This window comes from Neofelis nebulosa, chromosome 9, assembly GCF_028018385.1.
Source record: "Neofelis nebulosa isolate mNeoNeb1 chromosome 9, mNeoNeb1.pri, whole genome shotgun sequence".
NCBI lineage: Eukaryota > Metazoa > Chordata > Mammalia > Carnivora > Felidae > Neofelis > Neofelis nebulosa.
This window is the reverse complement of record NC_080790.1, coordinates 36770208-36783855: the sequence shown is the minus strand read 5'-3', so window position 1 is coordinate 36783855 and position 13648 is coordinate 36770208. Positions and strand designations below refer to the sequence as shown.

At 43.7% G+C, this 13648-nt stretch overlaps 1 protein-coding gene across 12 annotated transcripts in view; it reads right to left on the bottom strand.

Annotated features, from left to right (window-relative positions):
• Positions 1-13648, bottom strand: part of BCL2L11 (BCL2 like 11) — a 49474-nt gene that overhangs the window by 31004 nt on the left and 4822 nt on the right. The window contains exon 3 of one of the 12 annotated variants that reach the window (XM_058683265.1): positions 10222-13087. The exons of the other annotated variants lie outside the window; for them this stretch is intronic. Within the exon in view, the coding sequence (XP_058539248.1) occupies positions 13053-13087 (35 nt within the window). The 3' untranslated portion in view covers positions 10222-13052. Of the gene's footprint in view, positions 1-10221; positions 13088-13648 lie in introns of those variants that run through there. 12 annotated transcript variants of the gene reach the window in all.

Here is a 13648-nt window from a genome sequence, read left to right as displayed (position 1 = left end):
GACCAGTGCCTTTATCCGAGGTCAGGGAGCTGGCCTGCTCTCTCTCCATCACGTGAGGACACAAGGGAAGGTGGCGGTCTATAAGTTTAGGAAGAGGGCCCTCCCCTAGAGCTTGAGCATGCTAGCACCCTAATCTCAGACTTCCAGCTTCTAGAAGTGTGAGATCAATGTTTCCTGGTTAAGCCACCTAGTTGGTGCTATTTTTGCTACAGCAGCAAAGACAGACTAAAACACTACGATGTCCTCAACAACTTTGTAACCGTTTTTAACTTAACTTTATGCCAGAAGCATCTGCCACGTCATTCTTCTTAATGTCGTTAGGATGACAGCACCACAGTCTGTCAGAAGGATGTGTAGAAGTTTAGAGATTTTCCCCAAACCATTAAGACAGTCAATAGTTTTTTTCTGGCTGGGATAAATAATGTCAGGATGAACAACCCCCCTGTGCCCTCGGTACATGCATCTCGCCGAGTATTTCCTGCGAAAGAAAGGAATGTCAGGCTCTCTGCTCTGTGCCTGCAGAGCAGGGTCTGAGGGCGGGTGGGTGGCAGGGTGCTTAGAGCCCGGAGCACAGCACGGGACCGAGTCCACAAGGTCTTACAGGACAGGTGTCTGGTCTGTGTCATTAGGACTTCCAGAGAGAAGGAAAGCAGTCTCGGGTCACATGCCCTACCACGGGTCCTGGCCACTGACCAAGCAGAACAACTAGAGGACACTGAGCAGATGAGAAAGCAGCTAGACGTTTTGTCACATAGGGAGTATGTCGGAAGACGGAGGCTTCGTTCTCCACAGAAAGGAACGGAGGCAACTGGATTCCGGTGTGGGACATGGTGAGTGAGGCAGGGAGAGGTGGTGGTCCGTGGAGAGTCCCCTGCCCCAACACAGGCAGGGTGACCAAGACCAGGGGCACGAGGAGACCTGGGCCCTGGGCAAGTGTTCTAATTCATTGGTTTAAAAATATGTCAGGGGGCAAGATATTAGACTGTCTAGCATTCGGTTGGCAATTACATGCATTTCTTCAAATCTAATACCACAACACAAATCAATAGACTATCTCTTTTTTCCTGCCTTATAGTCCAGTCATGCAGGACTACAGGGCTAGGCCTTCTCTAATAAGGAGTTCCCCTCTGGCATGCGGAATCTGACTTGAGTCACCCATTTGGTTTTCAGGCAGTACGTTTGAGAGAAGCAAGGTGTAGCTACACCTTACAGGCTCACCACCAGGATCACACGCAAGGCAGTTACACCTATAGGGACACTGTAGTTATTACCTGAAAACAATGGCTGGGACTATTGCCCAATCCCCTCTCAACTCTATTATTTTTTTTTTTTTTTTTTAATGTTTTTTTTTTATTTATTTTTGGGACAGACAGAGACAGAGCATGAACGGGGGAGGGGCAGAGAGAGAGGGAGACACAGAATTGGAAACAGGCTCCAGGCTCCGAGCCATCAGCCCAGAGCCTGACGCGGGGCTCGAACTCACGGACCGCGAGATCGTGACCTGGCTGAAGTCGGACGCTTAACCGACTGCGCCACCCAGGCGCCCCTCAACTCTATTATTCCATAGGGTAAAAACAGAGGGTCTAAGAGGTGACGGCCAAAATTCCGAGTAGTACTTTGCAATCAGAACCAATCAATACCCATCATAAATATTTAGTTAAAAGAAGATACAAGGGAGCCTGAGCGGCTCAGTTGGCTAAGTGGCCGACTTCAGCTCAGGTCATGATCTCATGGTTCGTGGGTTTGAGCCCCACGTCAGGCGCTGGGCCAACAGCTCAGAGCCTGGAGCTGCTTTGCGTTCTGTGTCTCCCTCTCTCTCTGCCCCTCCTCCACTTGTGCTCTGTCTCTCTCCCTTCTCTCTCTCAAAAATAAACACACATTAAAAAAAAAAAAAAGAGATTTCTAGTGCCACCAAGGTAGGGTCGCCCCACCCATTCCCCCAAGTCCAACCTCGTGCTACTAAAAACCCTAGGGAGAACACAACAGATAAGAAAATGCTAGGGGCACCTGGGTGGCTCAGCCAGTTGAGTGTCTGACTCTTGCTTTTGGCTCAGGTCATGATCTCATGGTTCATGAGATCAAGCCCAAGTCAGGCTCTGTGCTGACAGTGTGGACTGCTTCAGATTCTCTCCCTCTCTCTCTGCCCCTCTCCTGTTTTTTCTCTCAAAATAAGTAAATAAGCATTAATTTTTTTTTTTTTTTTTGAGAAAGAAAGTGAGCATGGATGTGAGGTGCAGAGAAAGAGGGGGAGAGAGAATCCGACATGGTGCTTGAACTCACAAACATGAGATCAAGACCTGAGCTGAAATTCAGAGTCGGACGCTTAACCGACTGAGCCACCTAGGCACCCCGAAACTTTCTTTTTTTAAGTACTGAAAGGGGAAAGAAGAAGGTAGGCTGCTTGGGGACCCCAGGACTCAGGGAATGACATGGCAGAGAGGTCCCCAGCTTCCTCACCGTTTTCCATATATCCTGGACAGGGTGCCGCAGAGGGTCTCCGATGGTCACAGACGCAAAGAGCTCCCGGGGAAGCGAGTTCTCCCCAGCTAAAGCACTGGGGAAAGGGTGGCCTTGCAACAGAAAACCCTTTGGCAACACCTGCCCTACCCCAGCTGACCACCACGTGCCGCAGTGTCGGCATGGCCAAGCCAGGGGTGGATCATCCACCCATCCCCTGCTCGGTGGGAGGTGCTCGTGCTCTGATCCCACCCCCAGCTTGTGTCAGCAGGCGAAAGGGGAGCTGAGCTGCCAACCTCTGCCTGGCACAAGCAGGCGGGGCCGATCCCGCTGCCCTGCCAGAGGGGTGCTGGAGAAATCACGTGGGTAGCTCTCTCACCCCTGGCCAGTGGAAGCAGATCATGTTCACTCCCCTTCCAAGGTAGCGCTGGTGAGGCCCAGCAGAAAGCTGGCCCCCCACTAAGCAGCGAGGAGGTGGCACGTGGCAGGTCAGTTGCCACTGCACGCACGCGCACGCGCGCACACACACACACGTGCACGCACGGGCACGTACCCTCTATCTGCAGGCCCAGTAACAAGCTGGGCCTTCACCCGCACCAAGCGTCAGTGAGCAATGAGACAGAACAAGTCAGGGCAAGTCAGCACATCACTTCCCCCACCACCGGTTAGGGGAAGGCCCAGCGGGGAGCTGAGCAGGTACGAGACTGAACGAGGTGGTAGGAAACAGGGCTGGTGGCCTGTAGGCTTTCCTCACCCTAGTCTTGGGAGTCTGTGAGACCCAGTGGGTCACTGGGCCTCCACTCTGCTCTGACATGAAGGAGAATGATCGGGAACTCATACCCAGCATCATGCAGGAAACAGGGTGGTGGGAGGCAGGGCTGGTATTCTACCCCTCACCTGCACTCTGGCGGCAACGAGGAGGCGAGAGGAGCTGAGCTTTAGTCTCCATCCTGCAGGAGCCGAGCTGGGAGTCAGCCCTCCACCACGTCCCCCTCCCAGGGGTCAGCAGGGGCTGCGGGGAACCAAGCATATACCCTCAAATGAACTCAACGGAGCCACGCGATTTGGTGTACCACTTTTGCCGGGAAGTATCAGCAAGGCCAAAGAAGGATCTGAGCTTGCACCTCACCTGGTGGGAAGCAAGCAAAAATTTTAGAATTGAAAAATGCAACAAAGACGGGGGGGAAAAAGAAACCCCAAACTTCACTGGCTGGGCCAAGTATTAGAGTGGGGAACAAGAGGCCACAGAATCAGCGGACACCAGGCTAGGTCCACAGAATTTACTCAGTCCAAAAAGAGAACACAGAACGAAAACTAAGAGTCTCAGGGATCTGTGAGACCACCACGAAAATACACTTTTGTCATCAGAGCTCCAAAAGAGAGGAGGCAATGAGAAAATATTCAAAGACATAACGGCTGAAAACTTCCCCAACTTGGCACAAAACCTACAACCACAAATGTAACCAACTGAGTGAACATCAAAAAGGATAAACCCAGAGAAATCTAAGACACATAATTAAACTTCTGGAAACGAACAAACAAAAAACCTTCGGAAGCTGCCAGATGGAAAGGACTTGTTACTTCTAGGAGAATATCTGAATGATGGCAGACTTCTCATCTGAAACAATGAAAGCCAGAAGGAAGGGGCATGTCTTTTAAGTTCAGGAAAAAAACAAAACAAACCAACCAACCACGCCATGGACTGTGAATTCTATAGCCACTGAAAACAGCCTTCTGGAATGAAGGGAAAACACAGACTCTCTCAAACGCAGGACTGAAGGATTGTCGCTAGCAGGCCTACTGTTAAGAAATGACTAAACAAAGTCCTCTGAACAGAAAGGGAGTAACAGGAGGCTAGAACTTCAGAAAGGAAGAATACTGACATGGGGAAAAGATAGGGGTGAATATAATAACCTAGCCTATTTTCCAAGAGCTTCAGGTATATTTGATGGCTGAAGCAAAAAATGTGATGCCATCAGATATGGTGCTCAATGTATATAGAGGAAATGTTTAATTTTTTTTTTTTAACGTTTATTCATTTTTTGAGAGACAGAGAGAGACAGAGCATGAGCAGGGGAGGGGCAGAGAGAGAGAGAGGGAAACCCAGAATCCGAGGCAGGCTCCAAGCTCTGAGCTGTCAGCACAGAGCCTGACGTGGGACTTGAACTCACGAGCGGTGAGATCGTGACCTGAGCTAAAGTCAGACGCTTAACTGACTGAGCCACCCAGGCGCTCCATAGAGGAAATGTTTAAGACAATTACATTTGAGGGGTGCCTGTCTGGCTCAGTCAGTTAAACATCTGACTTCAACTCAGGTTATGATCTCATGGTTCATGGGTTCGAGCCCCACCTCAGGCTCTGTGCTGACAGCTCAGAGCCTGGAGCCTGCTTCAGATTCTGTTTCTCCTCTCTCTCTGCCCCACCCCCACTTGGCTGTCTCTCTCTCTCTCTCTCAAAAATAAACATTAAAAAAAAAAAAAAAAGATGATTATATTTGAAAAGTGGGACATGTAAAGGGATCTCAATGGATTTAAGGTGTCTACACTGCAGATGAAATAAAAAACATTGATACCATTGATGCCAATAGATCATAACAAATTACATCTGTATAACTGCACAATCACTAAGGACATTATTCTAAACAATGTATTTAAAAACAAGGGCGCCTAGCTGGCTCGGTCTGTGGAGCATATGACTCCTGATCTCAAGGTTGTGAGTTTGAGCACCATGATGGGTACAGTGATTACTTAAGGAAAAAAAACCAAAACTTGGAAACAAAGAACACTAGAAATAAATCAAGATGGAATCCTAAAAAATGCTCAAATAACCCACAGTAAGATTTACTTATTTTGACTTATTTAATTTTTTTATTTTCAAAGTTTATTTATTTTTGGGAGGGAGGTGCAGAGAGAGAGTTACAGAGGGAGAATCCCAAGAAGGCCCCGCACTGTCAGCACAGAGCCTGAAGTGGGGCTCAAACTCACACATCAGAAGATCATGACCTGAGCCCAAATAAAGAGTCAGATGCTTCACCAACTGAGCCACCCAGGTGGCTCCCACAGCAAGGTTAAAAAAACAAAAAAAAACCAAAAAAAAAAAAAAAACAAAAAAACAAACCCACAAACACACATAGGAACAGAGGAAACAGAAAGACAATAAAATGGCACACTTAAGCCTTAACATATTAACAATTACCATAAATGTAAATGATCTAAATTCACCATTTAGAAGACAGATTTGATGGGAGTGGATTACAGTATTATCTGAAGATGTGGGAAAAAATATGCCAGGTAAACAGCATTATTATTTTTTACAAAAAGCACGAGTAGCTATATTGACATCACATAAAGTAGCCTTTATGATAAAAGGATCAATTCAATAGGAATAAGTTAACAATTCAGTATGTGTGAACACCATACAGCTGTGCCTCAAAAATATATAAAGCAAAATCTGATGGATTTAAAAGGAGAAATACACTTACAGTTGGGGACATCAACACCATTTGTCTCAGCAACTGACAAAACTACCAGACAGAAAATCAGCGAGGATGTAGAACTGGACAACGCAATTCAACCACTAAGATCTGATCAACCGGTAAATATATAACGAACGCTCCAACCAACAGCAGAATACAGATATCTTTCAAGCACTCATGGGTCATTTACCAAAACAGACCTCAACACATTTAAAAGAACTGAAATCATACATAATGTATTCTTTGACCATAATGGAATCAAACAAGAAAACAGTAACAGAAGGAGAAGGTAATTGCTATGCACTCAGAAACGAAACAACACACTTCTAAATAATCTAGGGTCAGAGAGGAAATCTCAAAGGAAATAAAAACACACGAAAGTCATTGAAAATGAAAAAACCAAAAAAGTACTGTAATGAAAATGAAAACACAATATACCAAGAACTGTCAGACACAGGTAAAGCAGTGGTGAAGGGAAATTTATGGCACTAAATGTTTACAGTGGAAGAGAGGAAAAGTCTCAAAACATTACTCCAAGTTCCTACCTCAAGAAACTAGAAAAGACAAACACAAAGCAAACTAAAGGAAATAAAAATGAGCAATAAAACTGAAAACAGGAAAAGAGAGTAAAATGAATGAAACAAAAAAGCTGATTTTAAAAAATAAAACCAATAAACCTCCAGAAAGACTGATAAGGTTAAAAAAATAGGAAAACCTAAATCACCAATATCAAGAATGAAATGGGCTATCACAACAGATCCTGCACCCACTAAAGATAATAAGAGAACAACATAAACACTGTAAATACCCAACATTCAACAACTTAGAAGCAATGGACCAATCCCTTGAAAATCACAAACTACTGCAATTCAACCAAGATGAAAGAGACAACCTGAAGAGTCCTACAAACACTAAAAACCTGAATTTGTAATTTAAAGACACCCTCTCCCCTCCTCAGCAAGAAGGAAATCTTCAGGTCTACATGTTGTCATTAGAGAACTCTACTGAAACATTTGAAGAATTAATACGACTCTTACACGATCTCTTCTGGAAAAGTGAGAAGAAGGGAACATTCCCAACACACTGTAGAGGCCCTGATCAAAACAAGAACAGTCTGAAGAGAAAACAACAGGTAAACGGTTCTCAGGAACTTAGGTGCAAAGTACTAGCAAATTCAATCCAGTGCAGCAACATATGAAAAGAACTATACCCTGACCAAGAAGGACTTATCCCAGGCAAGTAAGGTAGATTAACACTGAAAATCAATGTAACTCACCACCATCAACAGACTAAAATAAGTAAACTCACAAATTCACATCAATTGATGCAGAATAAAAATTTTATAAAATCTAATACCTATTCCATTCATGCTAAAAACTGTCAGCAATTCAGAAATAAAGAGAAACGTCTTCATCTTTTTAAAGAACATCTACAAAACACCTGCAGTTAATAACACACTCATTGGTTAAAGACTGAAAGCTTTCCCTCTAACACTGGGGATAAGGCAAGTATGTCTGCTCTCATTCAACATAGCACTGGAAGTTCTAGCCACTGTAATAGAGCAAGAAAAAGAAAGAAAATGCACACAGATCAAAAAGGAAGAAATAAAACTTCCTATTTGCAGATAACAAGACTGTCTACATAGGACTCCCAAGAAATTTACAAGAAATTACTGAGTTCAGCAAAGCTCCAAGATCCAAGAACACACAAATATGAACGGCATTTCTATTTATTAAAAATGAATGTTTAGAAAGTAAGTTTAGAAACATAACACCATTAATAATTGCTCCCAAGGAAATGAAATCTAAGAAAACATGTATGAGATCTGTATGCTGAAAATTACAAAACCCATAGACCTAAAAACTTGAAGAGACATCCGTTGATGGATCGGAAGACTCAACATAGTGAAGGTGCAAATTCTCCCCCAAACTGATCTGTTAAGTTTAACACAATTCCTACTGAAACCCCAGCAGGGTTTTTGTAGGCAGTGATAAGCTTATTCAAAAATATAGATGAAACGGCACAGGACCTAGCTAAAACGATTTTAGAAAAAAAAAAAAAAAAAAAGAATAAAATCTGAGGAATCACTCTATCCGTTACTGTGGCCTCGTATGTGACTAGAGTAATGAAAGTGTGGTATTGGCGGAGGGACAGACACACAGTTCGATAGAACACAAAAGAGAACCCAGAAATAGAGTCACAAAAACACACTAATTTTTAAGAAAGGTGCACAGCCAATTATAGTTGACCCTTAAACAACCAGGTCTACTGATAGGTGAATTGTTTTCAATAAATATGGTATAGTACTGTAAATGGATTTCCTCTTCCTTATGATTTTCTCAGTAACATTTTCTTTCCTCTAGCTTACTGTAAGAACTGAGTATTCGATACGTGTAACATACAAAATATGCGTTCATCGACAGTTTTGTGTTATTGCTAAGGCTTCCAGTGAAAAGCAGGCTATCAGTAGCCTAACAGTAGTCCAGTCTGGGGGGAGTCAAAAGTTATGCATGGATTTTTGACTGTGCAGAGGGCTGACGCCCCTCACCTTGAGGGGTTCAAGGGTTACCGGTAGGTGGAAAAAGGGTAACAATTTTCATAAATGGTGCAGGAGCAACCAGGTACCTATAATCAAAACGAATAAACATTGATCTACATCTCAGACCTTAAACTCAATGAACATGAATCATAGATCCAAATGTAAAATGTCAAACCATAAAAGTTTTGGCAAAACAAACAAAAAACAAAAACAACTAAGCAAAACTCTTGGGACCTGGGGCTGGGAGAAACTATCTGCAAATCACAAACCTGACTGGAATCTAGGATGGGTCTGAGCTCTCAAAAAGAGTGAGGGAGTAAAACACCCCAACAATCCAATTAGAAAAGGAGCAAAAGACAGAAACAGCCACTTCACGGAAGAAGGCGTACATATGCAAAGGGACACATGAAAATATATTCAACATCATTAGCCAGGAGGGAGATGCAAATTACAACAATAATGAGGCATGTGTCAGGATGGCTAAAACAAATAGTGATGACACCAAATGCTAGCTAAGATCTAGAAGAACCGGACCCCTCATACATCGCTGACGGGGACACGAAACGGCAGTGCCGTTTTGGCAAACAGCTGCGCAGTGTCTTAAAAAACTAAACCGCTATGTGTTCCACCAACTGCACTTCTGGGAACGGAAACTCACGTACACGCAAAAACCCATAGGGAACTGTCCACAGTGGCAGTTTGTTGCCATGGTACAGCGTCATGGCCAGTCACCTGAAGGAAGCCTGTGCCCTTGGTCTTCAACTGGCAGCTGCCGAAGACGTACCGGGGATAACGCACGACACGCAGTGCGGGCTGTGACCCTCCCCAAGTCCCTACCGTGACTTGCAAACAACTCCAATGTCCTTCAACAGGTCAATGCACCGTGCTACATCATACTGTGGAATGCTGCTCAGCAATCAAAACCAAGCGATTATTGATTTATATGACATCCTGGGTAGATCTCAATGGAATTACGCTGGGCAAAAAAGCTAATCTCAAAAGGTCGCCTGTGACAGAAGTACAGCCATGGAGACTAGAGTAGTGGTTGTTAGGCGTTGGGGAGAAGGGAAGTGGCTGTGGCTTTCAAAAGGTAGTATGAGGAACGCTTGGGCTAGAACTCTTCTGTCTGTATCCTGACGGTAGCGGCCATCACACAAACCTCCACCTCGGATAAAATCGCAGAGCAGTGAATACACACTCACACGCACACACAACATGGAGTACATGTGGAACTGGGGAAAGGTGAGTAAGGTAGCCGGAGTCTAGCCACGTCCCTTCCAGGCTGTGATATTGTACTAATATGCCACTGGCAGAAACTAGGCAAAGGGCATAGAGGATCTCTGTTGTTATTTCTTCACTTCTTTTTTCTTTTTTTAAAGGTTTTATTTTTAAGCAATCTCCACACCCAACATGGGGCTCGAACCCACGACCCCAAGATCCATGTTTCACGCTCTTCCAACTGAACCAGCTGGGCGCCCCAGGATCTCTGTATGATTTCTTCCAATTGCATGTGAATCTGTAATGATCTTAAAAAGTGGTTTTTTTTTAAAAAAGATATAAAATTTAGAACTGTCTACACAGCCATTAGTCACTAAACTTCATTTGGAACTAGTGAAAAAAAAAAAAAAATTCTTGCACTTTACCTCCTCCATCTGCAAAGCAGCCCACCCAGGTAAGACAGAATGCTAGCCACAGAGCTAATGTGACATTGTTCTCGAAGAAACATTTCCAAAAAGTAAAGACAAACAGATAAAATTCATATAAAAAATACATTTTATTTAAAAGCCAACAAGCATTATGAAAAGATGCTCAATGTCACTTATCATCAGGGAAACAAAAACCAAAACCTACAATGAGATATCACCGCAAACGGATGGTTCCTACTGGGGAAAAAAAAAAAAAAAAAAAAAAAAAAAAGGAAAACAAGTATTCAAATGTTGGCAAGGAAGAGGAGAAACTGGAACCCTTGTAGGCCATTGGTGGGAATATCAAATGGTGTGACCACTGTGGAAAACACGGTGGAGGTTCCTCAAAAAATTAAAAATAGAATTCCCATATGACGCAACAATCCCACTTCTGGGTATATATGCAAAAGAATCAAAAGCATGATTTTGAAGAGATGTTTGCACATATCAAAAAGAATCCAAAGTATAATCTATGAGATATCTGCATACCCATATTCAAAGCAGCATTATTCACAACAGCCAAGAGACGGAAGCAACCCAAGTGTCCGATGACGGATGAATGAATGAATCAAGTATGTTGCATAAATACAATGGACTATTATCCAGCCCTAAAAAGGAAGGAAAGTCTAGTAATGATGAATAACCTTGAGGACCCTAGGCTAAGTGAAATAAACCAGTCATGAAAAGATCAATACTGTATAATCCCACTTATATGAAACACCTAGAACAGTCCAAATCATAGACACCGATAAAACGAAGGTTGCCAGGAGCTGGGAGGAGAGGAAGTGGGGAACCGACGGCTAATGGGTACAGTGTTTCAGTACTACAAGATGAGAAAGTCCTGGGAGTGGGTCGCACAACTATGTCAATACCTGAACACCACTGAACTGTACACTTGGGAAAGGTGAAGGTGGGGCGCCTGGGTGGCTTAGTCGATGAAGCGTCTGACCTCGGCTCAGTTTTGATCTTGCGGTTCGTGGGTTCGAGCCCCACATCGGGCTCTGTGCTGACAGCTCAGAGCCTGGAGCCTGCTTTGGTTTCTGTGTCTCCCTCTGTCCGCCCCTGCCCTGCTCACACCCTCTCTCTCTCGAAAATAAATATCTAAAAAAATTTAAAAACCCACATTTTTAATTTAACCCAGTAGATTAAAAATGTGTCAACGTGTCATTCATATGAACGCGGCTGAGATATTTTCTATTCTTTCTTACGCACCACGAAGTTTTCAAACTCCAGTGTGAACGGACAGGAACAAGCACATCTCAATCTGGACCAGTTGCATCTTAAGTGCTCAGTACTCCGCTGTGGGAAGCTGTGGCTTCCCCACTGAGCCAGACCTCACCTGTCACCCCCACGTAATAAACCTTATAGTTAGAGCCAAATAACTCAAAATATTTGGCGGGGCAGGGGAGACACACAGGGTCTTTTTCCTGCTGCTAGACTTTTTTGAAATCTTATTTGTCTTCAGGTAGCTCTATGGAAAGGCTGATGGGCAAAACTCCAAACTCTGAACATCTCCTGGGCGTGTCCTCTTTGTCAGGCCCTCATGACGATCTGCAGGACATCATGCCTCTCCTCGGAGGGCTCACAATCTGCCAGATCACTGCCAGGTGCAAGAGGACTATGCACATCATGTGGAGGAATACCAAGAACACGAGTAACCCCTACCTATGAATTCTGATGTTCCAGAGAATATAAGGGTTAAGTCATTTGACACCCGGAAGTTGTTAATTACGGAGCTTTCACCCTGTTCACAATATTCACTGGCACATCCTGACCTTTCTTAACTCTTACCTCCACCAGCAGTAACTACACCTTCAAAGTACAAACTTGTGCAGAAAATAGTACACAGTTTGTATTAAAAACGCACATGGCACACGCACGCTCACTAGCAAAGGCACTCAGAAACCCATACCTCTGTCAACGATTGTGAGCAGAATAATGGGTTATCCACTAAGAGCTCATTTGTTAAGTGAATTGACCCAGGATGTAAGGAGACTACAATTTGATTGGTAAAAGCAAAAAAAAAAAGGAAAGAAGAAAAAAGAACCCTCTCTCTCTCCTCATGGAAAAATACAGTATTTTTTAAAGACCTCCAGAAAAATCGGGGATATCGAGAAAAATAGGAAAGCATTTCTAGAATAAACAAAACATCTACTTGCTGCACATCCCAGACAAGAATAGACTTTCTCATCAGAACAAAGATGCAGGAGCAGAACTACCAGATCCGCTGCTTCCTTTCCCCACTCGCGGAGCAGAAACTATTTTGTGGGTGAAGGAGCAGGAGCCCCTGGCAGAGGAGAACCTCTCTATAACCTCACATTTGTGTTGCCCTGGGGAAAACCAATCATAAAGACTTCTTTGTGAAAAAAAAAAAAAATGCGTTTTGCAATAAATTATCAAAAGCTTCATTGAAGATCTTAATGGACATGGTTGAGTAAGGAACACTAAACATGACTACAAAGAGAACAGAACCCGATTTTATCAACTCAGCAGATTTCAGGGGTCTTTAGGCACTGGACTATTAGAAGAATAACCATGAAAAAAAGTTATAGACTACAAAGGCTGTCAATTTTATTCTGCAGTTAATAAAACTCCTATCTAAGTCCTCTCCAGTCCTCCACTCATCCCCCACCCCAGCAAACAGATCTCCCCAGAACTAAATCCTGAAAACTTACCTTGATGCAGTAACTTCAGACAAAGTCCTTATAACTTATCATTTACTCCTTGCATTAAACTCTCGGTTATCATGCCAATCTACTGGAATGTAGTTAGTGCTATGAAATTACACCTCAGGATCCATGACTTGACTTCGCAGGCATAAACATAACTGTCTTTAATAACTTAGACTGTGATCTCTAAAGCTTTACATCTGTCATCTGGAGTAACAGGACTTACCTTATAATCTCGCTAAACAGTATGATACCATACATACTAAAAAAAAAAAAAAAACAACCAACATTATCTCACCCACTATTTCTGGTTCACAAGGTAAGATAAACTCTATCTATGCATCAAGCCACCACCTGTAGAGGCGGATTCATAGGTCTGCAGGGAAAAACTATAAGGCTTCCAAAGGATCCTTAAAATACATAGGTTTTTTTTTTTTTTTTAATTTTTTTTTTTTCCAACGTTTTTTTTTTATTTATTTTTGGGACAGAGAGAGACAGAGCATGAACGGGGGAGGGGCAGAGAGAGAGGGAGACACAGAATCGGAAACAGGCTCCAGGCTCCGAGCCATCAGCCCAGAGCCTGACGCGGGGCTCGAACTCACGGACCGCGAGATCGTGACCTGGCTGAAGTCGGACGCTTAACCGACTGCGCCACCCAGGCGCCCCATAGGTTTTTAAAACTACACACCATTAAGCCCTATTCACTCATTCAGTGAGCAAGAACGCTACAGGTTCATAAACTCAGGAGCACTTTCATGGGCAGAGAAACATTCCCAAGCACTGAGAACTTCTAAGCTTTAAAGGAGTTCAGGACAGTAGTGAG